Source organism: Sminthopsis crassicaudata, chromosome 2 (assembly GCF_048593235.1).
Source record: "Sminthopsis crassicaudata isolate SCR6 chromosome 2, ASM4859323v1, whole genome shotgun sequence".
Classification (NCBI taxonomy): Eukaryota; Metazoa; Chordata; class Mammalia; order Dasyuromorphia; family Dasyuridae; genus Sminthopsis; species Sminthopsis crassicaudata.
Genome location: NC_133618.1, coordinates 658,558,255 through 658,580,193, shown reverse-complemented (window position 1 = coordinate 658,580,193; position 21,939 = coordinate 658,558,255). Strand labels below are relative to the sequence as shown.

Below are 21,939 nucleotides of genomic sequence, written 5' to 3'. Positions count from 1 at the left end.
CATGGGCGCAGTTAGATTCTCTTCTGGAATTAGGGAAATTGGGTTCAAATTTTGTCTTGCGTTACCTCAGGCAAATCATGTAACATTCTTGTGTTTCCATTTCCTCTTCTTCAAAATGAGGAGATTGCACCAGATGGCCTGGGAGGTCATTTCCAACTCTACCTCTATGAGCCTTTGGTCTTATGACTAGAAGGCTCCTGAGATTCTTTCTTGTGCCAGAATCTATGGACTTGGCCTAAAACACCCAAAAAGAACCCATTTTCTTATATACACCTCATTATTCTACTTCTGCTGACACTTGGATTCTCTTCAGCCCATTGTCGGGAACAGCCAGTACCCAGAGCAGCCAAGCCAAGCTTCAATGGTTTGTTCTTTATGGACCCGACATCATTTATGGCTCCTGATGCTGCTCCCCTTTAGCTGTTTCATAAAACCACTTCACTGGACTTAATACCATCTTCCCCTCTATACCTTCCTTGGCCCTGCATCTTCATACTGTTTTCCTAGAATTGGGGCCAGATGAAGTTATTTCAGGACATGCACACCATAAAAGAGTTTGAGAGCAGTAGCAGATGTTTCCTTCTTGCTACCCCCTTCCCCCGGCCAACCCTCCCAAAAGTCAGGCTAGTATGCATCCTTTAAAAATATGTTTTAAAGTTTACACAGTTTCAGCCAGATTCCCTGAGATTTGTCTATGGATATAGTAATTTTATTCTTTACTTTTCGACAGAGAACAGATAGGGCAGGTTCTACCCAAGGTGGTCCTTGCCACTTATTCTTGCAAACTTGAAGCTTTGGCAGAGGACCTTGTAGGAAGCAGCCCGTTGTTCCAGTTGTCTGATTACATTTCAGCCAAATGCCCTTCTTGTCACTTGGAGACCTATCTGGGATGGGAGAGGAGACGGGATAATGATTTGCAGTTTTGCCCAATGGCTGTGCTACTTCATTTATTTGTATACTGATTTCTGGGCACAGTTTTTCCCCCAGTGATGCTAGTTATGGGGAGGGGATGACTGAATTACACTGACAGGATGGTGATCATTGACCTTAACTCCAATATTATCATGTATTTGTCCATGATTTGGGGTGATGGGATGTAGAGTTGCAAAAAAAATTCTGGAACCCACAGTGTTTTTAGAAAGGCACTGTTGCTTAGTAGATGGAGGACCAGCCCAGGAGTTAGAGAGTTGTTGTTCAGTCATTTCAATCATGCCCGATTCTCTGTGAGCCTCTTTGAAATTTTCTTGGCAAAGATAGTAGAGTGGTTTGCCATTTCCTTCTTCAGTTCATTTTACAGATGAGGAAATTGAGGCAAACAGGGTGAGGTGACTTGCCTAGGATCACACAGCTAGTAGGTATCTGGGGCTGGATTTGAACTCAGTTTTCCTGAGTCCAGACCTGGTAGTTTATGCACCACGGCACCACTCAGGGTCACAGAGTCAGGAAGACCTTTTGGTTTAACTCTCATTTTTATGAGCTCTAGAAAGGACCTTTTTGAACTGTTGCTTGGCCTTTTAATCTGGGTTACGTAATCAGATGGCTCAGGTTATCTAAAGGACTTTCTGATAGCTCTTGGGTTAATGCCTAAGGACATTTTATCTTTGTACCTATATCCCAGTACCCACACAAGGTAGATGTTTAATAAATGATTGTTGGTTGAATTATTGACTTTTGCATTTCTACCACATGAGACCCTGCCAACTTTCAGAGTAGCAGGGCTCCTGCCTGCTTCTTAGGAGAGTCACTTTGTCATGAATGCTGAAAGCTGTTGAGCCTAGCCCAAAGATGCATGGCCTTGAGTTTGGTACTAATTTCCCTCTATCAGACCATGAATATAAATGAAAGACCCATCTGTGAAATCTACTTCAGGGCAGGAGTAGACTTCAGGGGTCTGTCTGATAGAAGCCTATCATTTAAGAAAAGGTTTAGTCATCCTACTATAGCAATCTATTATTCTATCTGAGCTCAAAGAGCCTGCTGGTCTACCTGGACCTCATAACATTTAGCCCAGTCTTACTTGTTTGGTTTCTAACAGAAATGAACACTCTCTGGCTACCATCTCTCATAGCCCTTTTATGGCCATAAAACACTAAATCATTGACTGCTCCTCCCTTTCTCATTATTAAGCAATTACTGATTTGGGAAAAAGGACTATTTGGATCAGGATTGATTGGGGCAGTGTTGTTACTGAGTCTTGTCTGATCCTCCTTGACCTCATTTGGGACTTTTTTTTTTTTTTTTGGCAAAAACACTGGAGTGGTTGGCCATTTCTTTCTCTAGCCCATTTTACAGAAGAAGAAATTGAGGCAAACAGGGTTAAATGACTTGCCCAGGGTCATACAGATAGTACGTGTCTGAGGCCAAATTTGAAGTCTTGAAGATGAGTCTCCCTGATTCCCAGCTCAGTGCTCTATCCACTGCCCCACCAAGCTGTCTAGATAATGGGATTAGCCATAAGATATTGGCTCAACCAATGACTTAATTTTATATTTGCTTCCCTTCACTTACCCTACAGGGAAGCCAAACTGGCTTTTTGGCTCTCCCTGAACGAGGCAGCCCAGTTCATCCTCTGCTCCTTTTTTTTTTTTTTTTTTTTTTTTTTTTTTTTTTTCTTGAATGGCCTCTTACCTTACTTATCATCTTTGGATCCCTAAATATCTTTAAGGACTAGTTCATATGTGTGAGCTTTTATGAGAATTCTTTTATATTTTCCCAGATTCTAAAGTTCTCTCTCTCCTTATATTATCATGGATTTACTTATTTTTATCCCCTTGTGAAGAAATCAGAGAATTATTATCTCTAGGCACTTAATCCTGTTCCATGCATACCTTAGTCACTTAATAAATGCCTGTGAATTGAATTGAATTTCTTCTATATATACTCTCAGGCAAGCCTTTCTTCTCATTCTGATCCTTCAGATTCTTCCATCTTTCAGAAACCATGACTTCCAAAGTCTTGCTGACCTTTTAATGCTATTTCTTATGCATAGTGTAGTGACACAGATCCCAAGGCCCAGCAATTAATCCCTTCCTCCCTGGGGCCTCATTTTTCCTGTCTAACTGAAGATGATACCTGACTCCAACAGGATTGGAACACCTTATCATAGGGGTGTACAGAGATTGGACTGGGCGGCACACTCTGCCCATGTTCTGTAGGTTTATGTTCCTTATAGAGAGGGGCTGGCATTGGCCCCTCCTCCCAAGGTCTATCTTAAAATCTGGCTCTAGATTCTTTAAAAACATACTCCGAGCCCCTCTCAAAGGAGAACTCCCCTCTCTCTAGCAGGCTGGCCACAGTTTCAAAGAGTCAGACTCCTGAGCAGGATTCTCTAAGGTCAGATGGCTCTTGTTGACACTTCGTTCATTTTGATAAAATGCCAGTCTACTCCCATGCCTTTGATGTCTCTTGGAGATGAGACTGATATCTTTCTGACCCTTCCACTCACATCTCTCCTTTGGGCTTTTGTCTTAACCTGATGTCATTTTGTAGGCTCATCCTCCCTCAGGTCCGAGGTTCCAATCCTTCATTACATTTTTTGTGTGAGATGAGATGGTAGGGTATAAATGGAGGGAACTCTGCCAGCCCCACAAGCCTTCTCTACTCCTTGTCTCAGTCTCCTGTGCTCAGCGCTCAGGGCCGTGGAGCCTTTGGAGGGAGGCGAGCACTGGCAAGAGGCTTGGACAGTTAGTCCAGTGACGCGGAGATCTGCTTGGTATGTGACACATGATGTCCAAGAACTGCTGCCCATCCGCCCGTGCAGAGCTCTCAGCACCTGATTATTGGCAGGCCCTTTAAAATAAAATTAAAAAATGAACACGGCTGCTGCAGGCAATTTTCTTCCCTCCCCCTGCCCACAAAACTCACTTCTGAATTCCTCCCCGACTTCTCTGGTCTGTCTGCTTCACATCTAGCTCTCTAGCTTGGATTCTGAGGCCAAAACCCAAACACAGAACAAAAGGACTTGGGTTCTATCTAGATAGCATTTTTTGGAAGGTACCACTTTTGGGAAACTGAGGCACCAAGCTATTTCTTTTCTAGAATTTAATTTTGAATATCTGAGCTGTTCTGGGTGGGGCTCTGGATGGACCTTATTCTGTACTACAGTGTGATCCTGCTCTCCAATATGATAGATTCCTTTTTGTTCCTCTTCCTCATCCTCATCTATTGTCCAGTGATCAGACCTTTCTCTTGTCTTCCCTTATCCCCAAACCCTTACCTCATCACCATTCCCAATCTCAGTCATTCATCCCTGGAGAGGCAATGTTGAATAGTGTATGGTACACTTAGAATCAGGAAGACTTGGATTCAAATGCTACCCCTGATACATCCTAACTGTATGACCCTAGGAAAGCTACTTAACATATTTTTGCCTCAGTGTTTTTACCTGTAAAATGGGATGTGTTGATAGTAGATTTATGTCTATGATCCTTTGAGCCTAGAATCTCTTTGGCCCCACTTCCCCTCACCCTTTTAAGTCCATGCTTATTTCCAATCCTGTTCTCTGTGCCAAATGTCTTAGCCCCTTCTCTATTTCTACTTCCTTCCTGTTGTTCTTTATCCTGCTCTACTCCCGAGACATTCCTCCCCATCTACCACATCCCCACTTTTTTATTGTGATTCAGTCATTTGCAGTTGTGTCTGACTCTTTTGTGACACCATTTGGTGTTCGTTTCTTGGCAGTGATATTGAAATCATTTGCCATTTCCTTCCAGTTCATTTTATAGATTAGGTAAACTGAGGCAATAAGGTTAAATGAGTTGCCCCTAGTCACACAGTTAGGAAGTGTCCAAGGCTGAACTTGGGTCTTCCAGACTCCAGACTTAGCTTTCTAACCACTGTATCACCTAGTGCCATACATCCCTACTTGCTAACTTCTTTTGTGAGGTAGCTTGTAAAGCAATACTCAGGAAGACCTGAGTGCAAATACTGCTTCAGATGCTTAATGTGTCACCTTGGTCATCTAATCTTTCTGAGATTTCATTTCCTTATTTGGAAAAATGGTGATAATAATAGTTCTTACTTCACAGAGCTATTGTGAGGATCAAATGAGGTATCCCTAATGCCTTGGTGCAGTTTTAAGCTTTTAAGAACACAGCACTGGTCAGCATGACAAATGTGGAAATATGCATAGAGAACTGCACATGTTTAAAATATATTGGATTACTTGCTGCCCAGGGGAGGGGAGAAGAGGAAAGGAGGGAGAAAAATTTGGTGGAACACAAGGTTTTGCAGGGGTGAATATTAAAAACTATCTTAGCATGTATTTTGAAATAAAAAGCTATTTTTTTTAAAAAAAGGAACACAATATTGCATTCAGACCATGTGTAAATGTAAATCTTAGAGAATCTTAAATGTATCAGGTATTATTAGTGGTATTTCTACTGGTCCTCTTTTCATCTTTATTTATTCCTCTTTTTTGGACTATGTTCTCTTTAATATTTCATTTGATCCCACGGTTTTTATACATATATTTTATATAAATATATCTCTATTTTGTGCATATATATATGAGTATGTGTATACTCGTGTGTGTGTGTGTGTGTGTGTGTGTGTGTGTGTGTGTGTGCGTGCGCGTGCGCATATGTATGTATTGGAGGGAGAGAGCTATCCCATCTCTGCCCTAAGCAGAAGCTTCCTGTGGCCACAATTTATGAATTTAGGAAATGTTACTCAGGTGATACTGCCTACCCCAGTTGCAGTGCTACTTGGCTGTTCCCTTTTCCAACAGGGCAAACAAAAGGGCAGGGGTCAGATTGTCTCCTGGAGTGGTGGGGAGAGGTGCCTTACCCTCCAGAGGCTGATATTAGAGAAAGTCAAGAGTCAGGGCTAAAAGACTCTTAGGTCAGAATGGAAAGAAAAAAGGAAAGGAAAAAAAACTAGCTTCACCTGAAAGAGATTGAGCTGACACAGCAGAACGCCATGAGCCATGGGGGAGCGATGCACAATATTAATCATGCGATAAAACAATAATTGCCTTCTCCCTGGCCTCTAATGCTTCCCCTCCCTCGGGCCTTTCCTGCCAATAACAGGAAGGAAAACGGCCTCATCTCCCTGGCAGATACTGCTTTTCTTGGGAAATCAGGACAAGAGGGATGTTGGTGGAAATTCTTGCTTCCTCTCGATCATTCAGCACAAGAAAACTTAGATCCTAAATGACTCAGGCTAGGGCTGGCTTTGGAATTAGTCCTTCCTCCTGGCATCTTGATGGCCCCTGCCCTGCCACCTTCCCCAGAAGACCTGACATTTTCTTTTGAGTGGCTCAAAGCACTTATTACCTCCTTATAACAGTTCAGTGAGGTGTGTCGAGTTGCTTATGATATTATGTGTGATATTGTAGAAAAGACAAACTCAGGCTGGCAGTTCTAGGTTTCAGTCCTGGCTTTGTCACTGTAATCATCTCAGCCCAGTTCCTTCATCTCTCTGAGGCTCTTCTTTCAAATGAATATATTGATCCAGGAGCTATAAAGAACTAACACAAACATTTAATGGCCCTCCCACTCAGCTTCCCCAATCGTCTGCCTCCCATTTCAATGTGTCCTTCAGTTTTCAGTTTGCCTCAGTTTACAGAATGTGTTCAATAATCTTTGGGGTGATTTACTTTTTTCCCCTTTGATTCCTAGGTCAAGTGAACCGGCTGCCTTTTTTCATCAACCATTTCTTTGACACGTACCTGCTGATCAGTGAGGATACACCAGTGGGTAAGTGCTAAGTTCCTAGGGAATAGTGGATCTATGAACTTGTGGAGAAGATTCTATCAGTGACTCTTAGATTTGTACAAGCCTTAGGAATGATCATATATTAACTCACTTTGATATGGGTTTGTGAAGAATTGAACATATACAAAATCTTAGGACTCACATTGATATGGGATTGTGAAGAGTTTATCACATACAAGATCTAAAGAATTATCAAATAATACTCACATTAATATGGATTTGTAAAGAGTTTAATACATACAAGGTCTTAGGAACTCACTTTGATATGGGTTTGTAAAGAGTTTAACCCACACAAGATCTTAAGAATTATCAAATAATACATTAATATGGGATTGGGAAGAGTTTAAAACATACTTTCATCTGATTCAAACAGCAACCTTGTGAGATAATTACTATAGTTATATCTTTTTTACAGATGGGGAAATTGAGGCTATGAGAAGCTAAAGTAGCCTGTTCATAATCATAAAACTAGGAAATGTTGGGGTCGGCAATCAATTGTGGGTTTCTCCTCGTTCCCGTGACTAGTGTCCCATGACTAGATGGTGCCTTTTTAGTCTGAACACCCATCCCTAACAGGAAATCTCGGCATAGCTAATATTACTCAGAAATGGTCATCCGTATCCTGCTTGGTCATTTTTACTGATAGAGAGCTTGCTACCTTAAGAGCTGGCCTAGAGATTTAGCTCTAATTGTTAGACCATTCTTCCTTCTTTTGAACAAGATCTGATTACTTGTAACTTAGAGTCATTGGGCATTTCTCTGGAGCTCAGAATAAGCTTAATCCCCCATTCAAATTTGGGCCCTTCAAATACGGGAAGCCATTTGCCACATAGACCTCTAATCTCTTCTCTGGACCAAAAAAATGTCTGCATTATAGTAGTTTCTTTCCTTAGGGTAGGATTCCATACCGGAGGAGACTCAGCCTTGGAAAAAGCTGATGAGCAGTTTGTCTTCATTCCCTATTCCCTCAGGCCTATTCTCCCTAAGTGAACACCCTCATTCTGTCCCCAGCCTGCTCTGTCTCTGCCATGTCCCCCACTCTTTGTCTCCCTTATTGAAAACTTATCTGTCCCAGATGTCAAACTCTCAAGGCCCAAAGCATCAACTAAGTAGCTGATAAATAGACCTGTGCTAATGAAAGAGAGAGGACTATAGTTATCCCTGAGTGTCATTTGCAATTTATGTAGGACAGGGTGATTAAGCACTTTTTGTCAAAGACTTCTTTGGCAGTATTGGAATCCTTATGGATCCCCTTCCCATAATAATATTTTTTAAAGCATCAAACAAAATACATAGAATTACAAAGTGAATCAATTATATTGAAATGCAGTTATCAATTTTTTTCATGTATTCTAGACTAAGAAAGTTCCTAATAGGGCCTTTTGGAGGCAATGCCCCATCTTTATTTCTAACCTTCTTATTAAGGTTGGAATGCATTGGGCAGGGGGGCCTCAACACTGCAGTATGTAGATGGCTCCTTTGCTATTCCAGTGTATAGGGTTGTCTTGATTATGGGCATCCATTGGAAAGGAATAAAGATGGCTCCTTTGCTGTGATTACATCTTGTGTAGTGATAATCAGGGGCAACACGTTGACCCCCTTGACGTAGGTGCCCCAATAAAACTGCGTTCTATCCATTTATTATTTCAAACTCTGGGAAATTTTTCTTGAAACTTTGTAAATAGAGGCAGACAAGGTGACTGGAGTGAGAGCAGGTATAATAGGAACTCACTCAATTGCAGAGAAATCATGATGTGCCTGGCCGGTCCCCCTTTAACGGTGAGTAACTAATAGCTGTGACCAGGCTGGTTGTTCTCTTTCTTTCTCACCCAAGACTTCTCTTGTTCATCTCTCTATCTGTGCTTCAGTCTATCCACACTGCCATCTGTGGGGGGATTCAGGCTGAAATCATTCTTTTTGTGAGTAGGGAAGTGGGATGAGGATTATCTCTCAGGCTTTGAATAATTATAAGAGCTCGCATGGATAGGTGTTGTTATGTTGTTGTTTCCAGTTGTATCCCACTCTTTATGTGCCCATTTGGAGTTTTTTGGGCAGAAAAATGGCATTAGCCATTTCCTTCTCCAGCTCATTTTACAGATGAGGAAATTGAGGCAAACTAGGATAAGTGACTTGCCTAGGGTCACACTACTAGTAAATGTCTGAGTCTGGATTTGAACTCAGACCTTCCTGACTCCAGATCTGGTACTGCATCCAATGTACTACTTCTATATAGGTATAGTATTTTAAAAGTAAAAAAGAAACAAAAAAAACCCCCCCAAAACCTTTATGTACATTATTTCATTTGGTCATTTATTTTTTGCCCATTGTTTTTCTTTAATGGATATTCTCAAGAGGCTTTGATATTTCATTTACTCTTTATAATTCTGTGAAGTAGGCTTTATTTGTATATTTTATTATTTGTATATACTACTATATATCAGTTTTACAGATGAGAAAAACAGAGATACAATGAATGAGTTCATATTGTTACTTAGTCTTTATTCCCACAGAAGACCAAACAAGTTCATATAGATCATGTGCATTACAGATATGTTTGCAGACAAATTTCCATCTAGATCCTGTGTTCATTATGCTATTTTATAGCTGTCTAGTTATCTCGAGCAGGTGCGGCAGAATCCTAGTAGTTTAGAGAGGAAGCCGCAGGCCAGAGTGCAGACTTTGTGGGTCTTCCACTGTAAGGCTTAGTTAGGCAGGGGAAGGGTGATCCTGTTGTTTCCCTTCTGCCGATCATAAGGAAGCTCCCAGCTCTTGGAGTGCTGCTGCTTCCCATTTCCTTGGATTCCCTTCCTTCCCTAGCTCCAGAATGAGGATGTGGGTGCATTTCAGTAACAGGTCTCCAGAGACATGGAAGCCAGGAGCATCCTCGGGGGAGATTCATTCAGGTTCTTTAGATAGTCACCCACCTGGGTCCTGGTTGAGAGCCATGGTGATGGGTGCCATGGAGACACACCGAGAGAGAATGGAGGAAATACTGTGTCCTTTGATGGCCAGCTTCCATAGGAGACACCAATTCATTGACCCTGAGGGCCTCCAACAAGGCATGAGGATCTCCTCAGAGCACATGGAGCAGTTTGTCCAGTACCAAGCCCCGTATACTGGATATTGAAGAAGGTATGAGAATCTGAAGCCCAGCCTATTTTAAGCATAAATTTTAGTCTGTTTCAAAGTGTTCTTCTTCAGATCAGAATCCTTAGTAGTATTTTTTGGGTGTGTGAGCCTGTGACTTGGGGAGGACATCCCCAGCACCTCTATTCTACTCCCTCTTGTGGCATTTTTTTCTTTTTTCTTCATTCTTCCCCTTCTTCCTTCCTTCCTTCTTTTATTCCTCTCTCCCTTTCTCTCTTTTCTTCTTTTTTTTTCTCCCTTCCTCTTTTTTCTTCCCTCCCTCCTTCCCTTTCTTCCTCTCTCCCTCCCTCTCTTCTTCCCTCCCTCCCCCTCCATCCCTTCTTTCCTTTCTTCCTTCCTTCTCTCTCTCTCTCTCTCTCTCTCTCTCTCTCTCTCTCTCTCTCTCTCTCTCTCTCTCTCTCTCTCTCTCTCTTCTTCCTTCATTCCTTCCTTCCCTTTCCTCTCTCATAGTATTGCATTTTTCCAAATGTATGTAAAGATAATTTCCAACATTCATTTTTATTAAGCTTTGTGTTTCAATTTTTTTCTCCCTTCTCTTACCCCCCCCCTTGCCCAAGACAGCAAACTAACAATCTGATATAGTTTAAATATGTGCAATTATCATGGATTTTTAAAAAAAATTGATTCATCTTCCTACTCAATCCTCAATCTTTTCCTCAAAGCTTTCCCTAATTTTTTGTTCTCTGCCCATGATTCTCCTCCTGTGTTACCCCTTATATTAGTAACAGACTTGTGATGTTTAGAAAATGCTATTTTACAATTGTCCTGTCTTCCTGCTAAAATGAACATTTTGGTTATTTGTTAAGTCACTATAGTTAATGGCCATAGTATAGACTGTGGTCATTATAACCCTAGATTCTAGAAGACCAATAATATTGGTCTTTAGTGAGAGTCCAATAGATAGGATTAAATTTTGAGAAGTAGAAAGTTTTGCAGCCTGGAAGCCTTCCTGAGGCTTCTCTTACTGAGTCCAAATTTGGCCTCAGACATCTACTAGCTATATGACCCTGGTTAAGTCACTTAACCCTGTTTGCCTCAGTTTCCTCATTAGAGCTGGAGAAGGAAGTGGTGAACCACTCCAGTATTTCTGCCAAGAAAACCCAAATGGGGTAGCATAGAATCTGATATGATAAAGAGAAGACCCAACTGAAACTTAATTGAATTCCATGGGTAATAGTATTCATATTTAAACTAACATATTTATTTTATTATATTCTGACCACCAATACATACAAAAACTCATTATTGAAAGGGACCTTAGGAGCTACTCTACAACATGCCTCCAAATGGATATCCAGTCTCCTCTTAAAGATCCCTAGTCAAGGAGAACTTATTACCTCCTGAGACAGTTCTATTTTTGGACAATTGTTGGGAAGTTTGTCTGAAATGTGCACTCATTGCTTTGAGTTCCACTCTGCAAGACCAAACAGAATAAATCTCTCTCTTTCCTAATAGACTTTCAAGTACATGAGGACACCTGTCATCCCTTTCCCACTCTCCCAAGCTTCTTTTCTTTAGACCACAGCTAATTAAAGTGTAATTTGTGACCCCATTTAGGGCTCATAACTGAATTGGGATTGCAAAATTATGATTTATCATCAGTAAACATTTGATTTATATACCTATTTTAAATACCTATATACCTGGAGTCACATTAAAATTTCTCAGGTAACTGCCACACTAAATATCTCTAATTCTGAAGTTGAAGTCATTTACCATTCTGCAGCTCATCAATGTTCCCCCTAAGACATGGACAAAATCAATTTGAAGTTGATTTTTTGAACCCGAGTTTAAAACTTTACATTTTCCCCTATTTAATTTCATCTCTTTTGTTTCTGCCAGATTTTCAACTAAATTCAGTTCACTAAATACTTAATTAAGTACAAACTGTGTGCAAGGCACTCTGCTGGGAAGAAGACACAAACAGAACAGTCCTTAGGCTTTGTTTCTACTAGTTGTTTAGATATTTATAGATCCTGATTCCATCATTCAAAGTTTTATCTGTCCTTTACAGCTTTGTATAATATGCAAATTCGATAAGCATATCATCAAGCCCAGGGCCAAGTTGTTGTTGTCTGTCCTCGAAGAGGACCATGACATCAGGAAGGTGATGCTGTGACATGCAAGTGAATTGGATTGGCTGTGCAAGGTCACCCACCTTGCTTTCCGCTCCAGAACCATCTGGGTCCAGTGGCCACATATAGATAAAGACAGATTTCTGGGGTACTCTGTTAGAGAGTTCCTTCCAATTTATTACTTCTGTGCTGCTTTTCTTCACTAAAAGATATTAATTTTCCTCTTCTAAATCAGAAGCACTAAACTCCTTCAGATCTCTTTCTGTGCTTTGGTGCTTTTTGTGATCTCTTTATAATTTGCTTTCAAGATTTCCTAACAATATTTACATATGTATGCATATATATGTATATGTGTATGTGTGTGTTGTGGTACACACACACACACACACACACACACACACACACACACACACACACACGGATATATGAATCTCCCTACGCATTCTTCATCTAGTTTTCCTGATACATTTTGAGATAATCACTAAAATTTTCACCTTAGTAAATAACTATTCATTTTGGCCTTAGACTATAAGTCACAGGATATCAGAAGTGAATTTTAATAGAAAGTAATCTTAACGACATATTCCACCATCTCAACCATTCAGAAATCCTTTCCATGGTATCTTGGCTCAGGTTGCCCAATCTTGACTGTAGCAATTAATTAGCACATAGTCTATCATTGGTAGAGACAGTTCTAGTGTTTAAAACATCTCATTGTCAAGAGCCTAAATCTCTTACTTTGTGGCTCACACTCTTTGATCCTTTGGACAATATAAACCAGTCCATCCCCTCCTGCAGTTACCAGCCCTTCAAATGTTTTGAATTTGAAGGGACCTTTGAAGAGAACTATCATGTCTGTTTCAGGTTTAACATGCCCAATCCTCATTCCTCATTTGACGTGGTTTCTAGATATTTCACTATTCTGCTCATCTTACTCTGGATATAATTCACCATTGCACCCAATGTACAGAATTGGCTGAAACTATAGAATAAAAATCAAAGAAAAAGTCAAGTTAAAAGTTAATAGAGTTTTAGGAGACAAATAAATGCAAGAGAAAGCACAGCAAACATTTTTGTGGATTGATTTTATTTTGTTGAAATCTTAGTGTGATATTGTAGAGTGTTTTTCCCCCTAGATCTGACTAAGATTTTATCGGTTCTTCTTTAAGGGGTAATTGGTGATTTAGCCTATGTTTGGTTGGTTTGTGGGTTATTTAAAGTATTCTCTCAGTGTTGCATTTATAATAAAGAGATGTTCATGAAAAAGTGACTAGAGAAAAGCATGGTATTCAAGAGGTAATCTGATCATCACAGACTACAATTAGATTATTGCTCTTGGGGATTATAATATTATATATTGCAATCCATATATAATAGCTTTATCATACTTATAAAGCTGATATTAAGTTTGTGGTCAGCTTAAACCTCTAGATCTTTTTCTTATGAATCTCTGTATTTCCCAGGTCTCCTCAATTGCATACTTATACAATTGATTTTTTATATTCTAGAAATTGATTCTTTCCATTTTTCTCATTCTATTTCATATTTTTTCCATTGTCATTTATCCCTGTTTAATTTCATGCTGTTTGTTTTGGCCAAACCAACAAATCTGTCAAGATCACTTTGAATCTTGGATCTGTCATCTATCCTATTAGTATATTAGTTCTTCTTTGGAGCTTTGTGTCATTTGCAGACTTAATGAGCATGTCTCTAAGTTTTCATCCAAATGACTGATAAGTATTATACAGGACAGAGCCAAGGATAGAATTCTGTTCAGATTGACATATTCATCTGTTAAGTTCCTGGTCCATCCATGCAAATTTAGCCCATACCTCCTCCTGCACTGACTTGGATGGAAATTTTTTCAGCTATACTTTTAAAAATCAAAATTCTCTTACTTAGGGGGCAGAGATTGCATTCAGGGGCAGCTTGTATTTGGACTAAATGTTACTATTATTTAGCTAAGTTTCAGTCAGATGAAAATCCACCTAATTGAACCATTATCTACCTAATGTGTTTTCACCATTGTATTCTGCAATTGTTGGACTTGGTTGAATCCTTGCCAACATCAGCATGTCTATGATATTCCCCTGGTCAATCAATCTATAAAAGCTCTCAGAAAAAAATAATTTTAGTTTGCAATAATTACCGATTTGTGAATCCATGTTGGTTCTAGGTAATCACCACATTTCTTTCAAAAGACTCATAGACAATTTGTTTCAATAGTCTAGCTTTGAATTTTTTCTGGGAATTTCTGTCAGACTTACTGATCTTTACTGTGTAGTCTAACTTTTTCTCATTTCTAAAAATAGTAACAGTATTTCCTTGTCTCCAGTTAGTTGTGATACAGTCACAAAACTGAGGACAAGAAAATATCTGAAAAATCAGTGACAGGGTCACAGAGAACATTTCTCCTGATCTTTTCAGAAGCTTGAGAATGTAATTTTTAAATTTTAAATTGCCAGATCCTATTTCTTTGCCCAAGTCTGACTTCAATTCTCTCCCTCTTGCTGTTTTCCATGACCCTGCTTATAAGAATGATTTTTCCCTCGCCTTCCCTGAGCATCCCTGTGTTAATAAGTCTTGTTCCAAATTAAAATTCCTGAACCCTGAATAATTGCCTCACTTTATTTACTGATTACTCAGTTGGTCTGAATTTTTGTACAGTTGACAATAAGCACCTTTTAATTTAAATCAACAAGCACTTCTTAAATACCTGCGCACGCGCATGTGCGTGCACACACACACATACATACACACACACACATACACATACACACACACACACCACAATCTCTCTGTTTCTCTTTCACACACAGGCTTTCATTAAAGTAGAAGAAAATAAAGTGAATAGAGGCAGGGAGGGGAGACCATTGTATAAAATCATAGTGACAGGAAAGTAAATACAGACTCAGTTTTGTTTTGGGAAATTTGGTTAGCTTGATCTGAGGAATTTCTGCTTGTGCTCAAAGTCTGCTAATTCTCCATTTTCTGGTGTGGAACAGAATGCACACTCTATGGCAGCCTCTCCTGTAACATTTGTCTGTCTGTAAAATATGTTATTATTATTTTAAGAACTACATTTATAGCTTTGCATCTTTCTGAATTGTCATTTTTCTGAGTTTTTGGAGGATGAATCAAATGATCTTCTTGAAGAAGCTAGGGTCTTCGTGAAATTGCTCCAGGTGGGAAGTGATGCCGTGTCTTTTGATGTATGATTGTTCCCATGTATGGATACCACAGAAGGATGACCTTTTTTATCTTGTAAAATGGTGATTCCATTCTGTTACCTAGAGCCTTACTTCTTTAGCACCTTTCTCTTAAACATGAGGATATAGATTTACTTTGTGCTTTCTGGTGCATCCTTTAATACCAATGGACATCACTCCCCAGAATTAAGGGCCCACATTCATTTGGGGCAAATGAACTATGTAGAATCCTAGAAGTACTCTCTATGGCTATGGCACTATGCTAAAACAGCTTAAATTCTAATGAAGGGAAACAAGATGTCTAGAGGTAATAATTGATGGGAATAGTAGCAGTAGTAGCAGCAACAGTAGCAATAACAGTAGCAGTAATAATAGCAACAGTATCAATAGTAACAGCAGCAGAAGAAAAAGAAGGAGGAGCAGTAGTAGTAGTAGTATAATAGTAGTAGCAGCAGCAGTAGTGTAGTGGTATAATAATAGCGGGAGTGGCAGTACTAGTAGTAACAGCAACAGGAATAGTAGGAGTAATAATAGCAACAGCAGCAACAGTTGTAGTGGTAGTAATAACAGGAATAGTAGGAATAGCAGCAGCAGGAGCAGAGTAATAGTAATGAGAATTAGCATTTATTAGCATGTTAAGGCTGCAAAGCTCTTTACAAAGGACATCTCATTTGGCCCTCACAACCCTGTCAAGAAAGTGTTGTTGATCCTTGTTTTACAGATGAGGAAACTGGCCTTGAGTGAGAATGTCTTGACTAGGATCACACAGCTAAAAAGTGACTGAGGCAGGATTTGAAATCATATCCCCCTGACTCCAAGTCCAGTACTCTATCCACTGAGATACCTAACTGCCTCAGAAAAGTAATATTACTTATACATATGTGTGCAGACATGCACATGTTCATACATGCAGACACACATGTAACACACTACACACATGACAATACATTGTGCATGCATGTGCACAATTTTATTTTTGCACATTTATTATTGTGTGTATGTGTGTATGTGTGTAGCAAACATATAAAAAAACCACAATAATTTTGAGGGAACATTAACTGAGGAAATAAGAAAAGGCCTTCAATTTGTTCTAAGGGGAAGATTGTTGGTGGTGAACCTTGAGCTGAGACTTAAAAGGAAGTCATAGCTCCTGAGGAGCAGATGTGGGAAGGGAGAATGTTTTAGACACTTGAGATAGTCTATGGAAAGGGAGAGAAAAGGTCCACTGTTTACAAGGGGACCAGCTAGCAGGCCAATTTTTCTGGAATGTCAAGTGTCTGAGAGGGAGAAATGGGAAATCAGCCTGGAAGAGCTGCTAAATAGGAATTTTTGTTTTATTTCAGAGGCAATAGGGAGTCAGGGAACCTTCTTGAGCTATGGAGTAGCATGGTCAGTCCTATGCTTTAGAAATATCATTTCGTCATGTGGGGAGGGGCTGTGGTTGAATTGGAAAGAAACTAAGGTAAGGAGAGGTTTCAGGATAGTTCTAGCAAGAGAAGGTAGGGCCTGTGCTATGGTGGTAGTTATCTGAGTGCAGAGAAGGGGATGGATGTCACAGAGACAGGACGACAGACCAATAAGACTGTAGTGGGAAGGAAATCTTCTCTTTGCCTCTTGGAGGGTTCTTGACCCTTACTTTTACTACCCCTGTTTCACCCACTTTGGTGCAAATGACCCTGAACTTTCCCAGGCAGAACACCCCCCAAAACGTCTTAAGCAACAATTAAGGTGATAATGCTTGCTCTAATCACTTACATGAGTAAATTAGTCTTGTCAGGAGCTATTAAGGCGGGGAGTGCGGGATTCATTAGGATGGATCTGGCCCAGGGAGCGGCTGGCACTGCTGCCAGCCTGAGCTGATTAATTTCTCTGCAAACACCATCAATGCCCATCTGTTTCATTTGGGCCCAGGGAGAACAGTTTTCAGGTGGGCTGACCCCGTCATCGGCAATCTCCCCCAGACCTAATGAGATGTGTACATGCCTCCTGCAATCACACCTGTGAGCCTGTGCATGTGTGTCTAGTGGGGAGGGTGGTCTACTTGGGCTATGTGGACATCAAAGTAACTTATTTCAGGGGGGCTGCCAAGCAGACCCCAAAAATGTACTAGAGAAGGAGAGATGAGATAGATGTCTCACTGTCACCAATGTCTTGGTGTGTGTTGTACAAATTATAGGAGAGAGAGATACAGGAGAGGGAGGTGAGTGAGAACAGGAGTAATCAGAGAAAACTTTGTGGGGGAGCTGGATCCAAACCAGGCCTTGGATGGGGGGTGTAGTTGGGGAGGCTGGAGCTTTCCAGATGAATGTGAAGACAGGAATGAAGGTCTGTATGGATGAATTGGCCAAGAGACTGAGCCAATGGAAGAGCTTCTAGTCGGATGGAGAAGGCTTTTTCTTCCAGGGTCATAAGCATCCTTCCTCCCATTATGGGTGAATCCTCAATGGGGATTATAGAAATAAGTGTGTCTGTTCACATAGCCAGAGACTATTGCTTGAGTTTGTGGGAGAGGGCAGGTAAGGAGAAAATGAGTTAGCCTGATTTGAATGAATCATTTCCACAATAATCAATCATTAACTTTCCTGATCCTGCTGGTTCTGAAGGATAGGAAAGAGACTATGAGTTGGATTTCAACAAGGCCAAGGAGAGTACAAAATCTTCTCTTTGACAGCATGCTGGCTTGTCTGTAGCTGGGCTAGACCCAGGCTTGGGGAAACATAAATGGAAACTGGGCTAGTTAGCCCTACTTGCCTTAATGATGTCTTCACTTTCACTCTCCAAGTCCTGCAAGTCATCAATCCTATGTTCTGTGAGTTGTTTTATTTTTACCTTCTTACCTTTAATTGGTAGCAAAGAGCTTTAAAAAATCCTTTACTGAACTAAAGAGCAAAAAGAAATGTCTACTCCGACACTGGAGAATGCAGAGGGAAAATCAGGAATCTGTAGAAGCAGGTAAAGGACTAGAGGAAGTAGTAGAGAGACTGACTGAGTTGTTCACAGGATGGTCCTGGAGGTTCAGTGGAACCAGCGCGATAGACATGCAGTAAAGGGAAAAAAAAATCTCAGGTGGATGTGGATCTCAAGTACTGATTTTGGAATCAGGAAAATAGGCATTTTATCCTTGCCTGGAAGAGGAGGAGAGACAACACCTCCTCCACTGCAGTCTAGCAACAACAACAACAACAACAACAACAAAAAAAAAAAAAAAAAAAAAGGGAAAGGGAGAAACCATCCTTGGAGGAGTCATATTCTAGAGAGCTTTAGTCCTGGGAACCACAGGAGTTGATTTCCTTTTTTCTTTTTTCTTTTCTTTTCTTTTCTTTTCTTTTCTTTTCTTTTCTTTTCTTTTCTTTTCTTTTCTTTTCTTTTCTTTTCTTTTCTTTTCTCTTCTCTTCTCTTCTCTTCTCTTCTCTTCTCTTCTCTTCTCTTCTCTTCTCTTCTCTTCTCTTCTCTTCTCTTCTTTTATTTTCTTTTCTTTAGTTGATTTTCTTTGCAGAATGCTACCTGGCATTTATTTTATTTTATTGGACTCTCCAATATTCTCTATCTCTATTATTTTAGAATTTTTTTCATTTTTTCCATCCCAAAGCAAGAAATGCTTCAACCTGGCAGAGGCTAACACCATCGAAGACTGAGAATTGGAAGAGACTTGAGAGATCATCTATTCTAATTCATTTTAAAGATGAGGAAACTGAATTTGAGAGAAGAGATGGCAGAGTTCCTCATAGTCATGGCATACCTGGAGCCAGAAACCAGTTCTCCTAAATCATGCCTCACCCAGTGCCTTTAAAAAAAACAAAACAAAACAAAACAAAAAACTAAATGATGTTGCCCCTCATCCTAGGGGAAGAAGAAATGATATCCCAATCCAGAAAGATTGCACTGAGCCTTAGGGCTTATGGAAGCAGGACTTTCTTTCTCTTTCTCATTCTTCTCTGTCCTCTCTTCCTTTGATTTCTTCTGCTTGCTCTACCTCTTCTTTTCCCTCCCCCTTCCTTTTTTCTCTCTTCTACTGCCCCTTCTTTTCTTCTCCCTCTTTTCTTTCTTGCCCCTCTCTCTTCTCCTCCTCTTCTTCCTCTCATCTCCCTCTTCTTCTCTTCCTTTTTTCTTTTGCTCTCTTTACCTTATTCTACTTTTTCTACTCCCCTTTTCTCCTATATCTCCTCTCATTTTCCTTCTTGTCCTCCTTCTCCCTCTAACTTTTCTTTCCTCTCCTCTTCCTACTTCCCTTTCTGTATTGCTAATGTCAGTATTCACAAAGTTCGATGTCTTCTAACGTTGCCCTCCATGTCCTCATATGGCTTTTCCCATATTTCTTTCTATGGTTTTTATTTATTATTTTTACATTCCTGTAATATTATATGATTTGAACATATCATAATGTATTTAACCAGTCCCCAACCACTGTCCACATAGATTGTTTGTTTGTTTTTTACTCTCAGTGCATATTTTTGTACAGATAAATTTTTCTTCCTAGCCTACCCCAGCCCTGCCCCTTTCCATGTCTCCTTTTGTTGTGTGCATGTTTGGGACAAAGTCCTGCCAAGGTCAAAAGGTATAATCAGATGATGTGATCTGTGACTCTTGTTAGTTATTGCTGGGTAGAGTACTCATCCTAGACTAAGTCCAACCTACTGTGTATTTGTGCCCACTCCCCATCCCCTACCCCTCAGCCTCCTGGGGTTCATTTGCATTGTAATTGCCACCGATTAGTGGAATCACTGAGGTTCTGGAGCAGGCTCTCATTGTTATTCTCCAACTTCAACAATAGAAAATTGTTTCTACCAATTATTACATCAACAGTCTTAAGTTGTAACATGAAAAGCTTCAGTACATGACTGTCAAGAAAATCAAACACTGGAACTGGGAGTTCAGGGGAATTCTGGCAGTAGGATCTTTAGTCTTAGAAATCTCAAAAAACAGGCTCAATGGCCAGGTATTTTGAATGTTTTGTTTTCACCTGCCCAGGACTCTGGACCAGATAATTTCCTGATCCCATGATTCCCAATCCCACAATGCTATCCCTGTATCTTCTGCAACCTTTCTCACCCCCTTCTGTTCATTCTGTCTGCTTTTCTCCATGGAAATTTAGGCCTTCAAGTGGTTGGCTTTCCTCAAATCCCAAATTTCTCTTTTGCTCTTTTGCCTACATATTCAATTAATTCTCTGTATTGGAGAAAAATGTTCTGTATAATGTATTAAGCTCACATTAGCCTAAATGGGGGATATGTTTAGACTACTACTACCACCACTCCCACCCCCCACTACTACTACTAGTTCTGCTGCTGTTACTGCTACCCCTATCATTATCACCATCACCACTACCCTCCTCATCATTGATTTTTGGCCTTCAGCCCCCTTCCATACAACCACCATGACTTCTACCACCTACTAGTGACCATTTAATAACAATCTTAAAGAAAAAGGAGCTTTGCAATGCAGAGATTCCTCTCAGGACTTCCAAGATGTGCAAAGAAAGGACTATAGGAATGTACCTCAGGTGCACTAGGAAACAAACGGTCTAAAGAAAGGAGCATGGATACTTTAGTATAAAGTATCTTCCTAAATATATTTTATTCATAGAGAAGGAACTTTGGAGCCTCCAGGACTAGGCCCTGTATTCTAAGCTGTTTCTTCATTAGTGTGGATGGATTGCCCTTCATTTATTCCCATAGTCTCTCACCTACTGCTTCCCCTTTGTAGCAAGGGTGTCCATGAAATAGCTGGTCAGGCTTCGGTGAATGTGGAATGGAGTATAACAAATAAAGGAATCAGTATGGGATGGAAAAGAATGGATTTGGAGAAAGAGGCCCTGGATTCAAATCCCAGCTCTGCCCCTTTCTATCTGTGTGACCTGGGATACGCCCCCTCCTCTCTGGGCCTGTTTCATCATCTTGAAGCTTCATCATGACTTAGATGACCTATAAGGCCCCTTCCTGTATCTATGATATCATGATCCTGATACAGCTCATGTAATGGAAAGGACCTAGGATTAGAGGTATGTTCTATAAGTTTTATTTAACTTTTGATTTGGCCACTAAGTAGCTCTGACTTAGGCAAATCTTGTTTTGTCATGTGTCAGAGCGGGATATTAGTTCCTACCCTTTTTACTTCATAGGGTGGTTATAAAGATCATATGAACTAATGTCGGTGAGCAGATGATTAGGCTCTCTCTCTCTCTCTCTCTCTCTCTCTCTCTCTCTCTCTCTCTCTCTCTCTCTCTCTCTGTCTCTCTGTGTCTCTGTCTCTCTGTGTCTCTCTCTCTCTGTCTCTCTGTCTCTCTCTCTCTGTCTCTCTGTCTCTCTCTCTCTCTGTCTCTCTCTCTGTCTCTCTCTCTCTCTCTCTTTGTGTGTGTGTGTCTCTCTCTCTGTATATATAGATAGATAGATATAGATATACATATAGATATAGATAGATAGGATGACCTTAAGTCAATTAATCAAAAATATGTATTAAGTACCTACTATGTGTCAGCCACTGGGATACAAGTACAACAAATGAAGCATTCTTTACTTGAGAGGAATTTCCATTCAAATGGAGGTGACAACAAATACGTATAAAAATACTTAAAGCACACATCTAAAGTGAATAAATCCAAATCCTAACCGTAGTTGAACCCAATTTCGTTTGGGAGAGTAAGTCCCAGCTGTTGGGATGAAGGTGGGGATCAGGAAAGCTTTATGTAGAATCTAGTGCTTGAACTGCAGATTTTTTGGGGGGGACGGGAGAGAAAATTGGGGTTAAGTGACTTGCCTAGATTCTTGCTAGTATCCTATTTGATCCTATTTGAAC

General features: G+C 40.2%; 1 protein-coding gene across 1 annotated transcript in view; it reads left to right on the top strand.

Moving 5' to 3' along the window:
• CDH23 (cadherin related 23) overlaps positions 1 to 21,939 on the top strand; it is a gene marked incomplete in the record, with an annotated part of 580,971 nt that overhangs the window by 51,106 nt on the left and 507,926 nt on the right. The window contains 1 exon segment of the mRNA XM_074284882.1: positions 6,621 to 6,698. Within this exon segment, the coding sequence (XP_074140983.1) occupies positions 6,621 to 6,698 (78 nt within the window).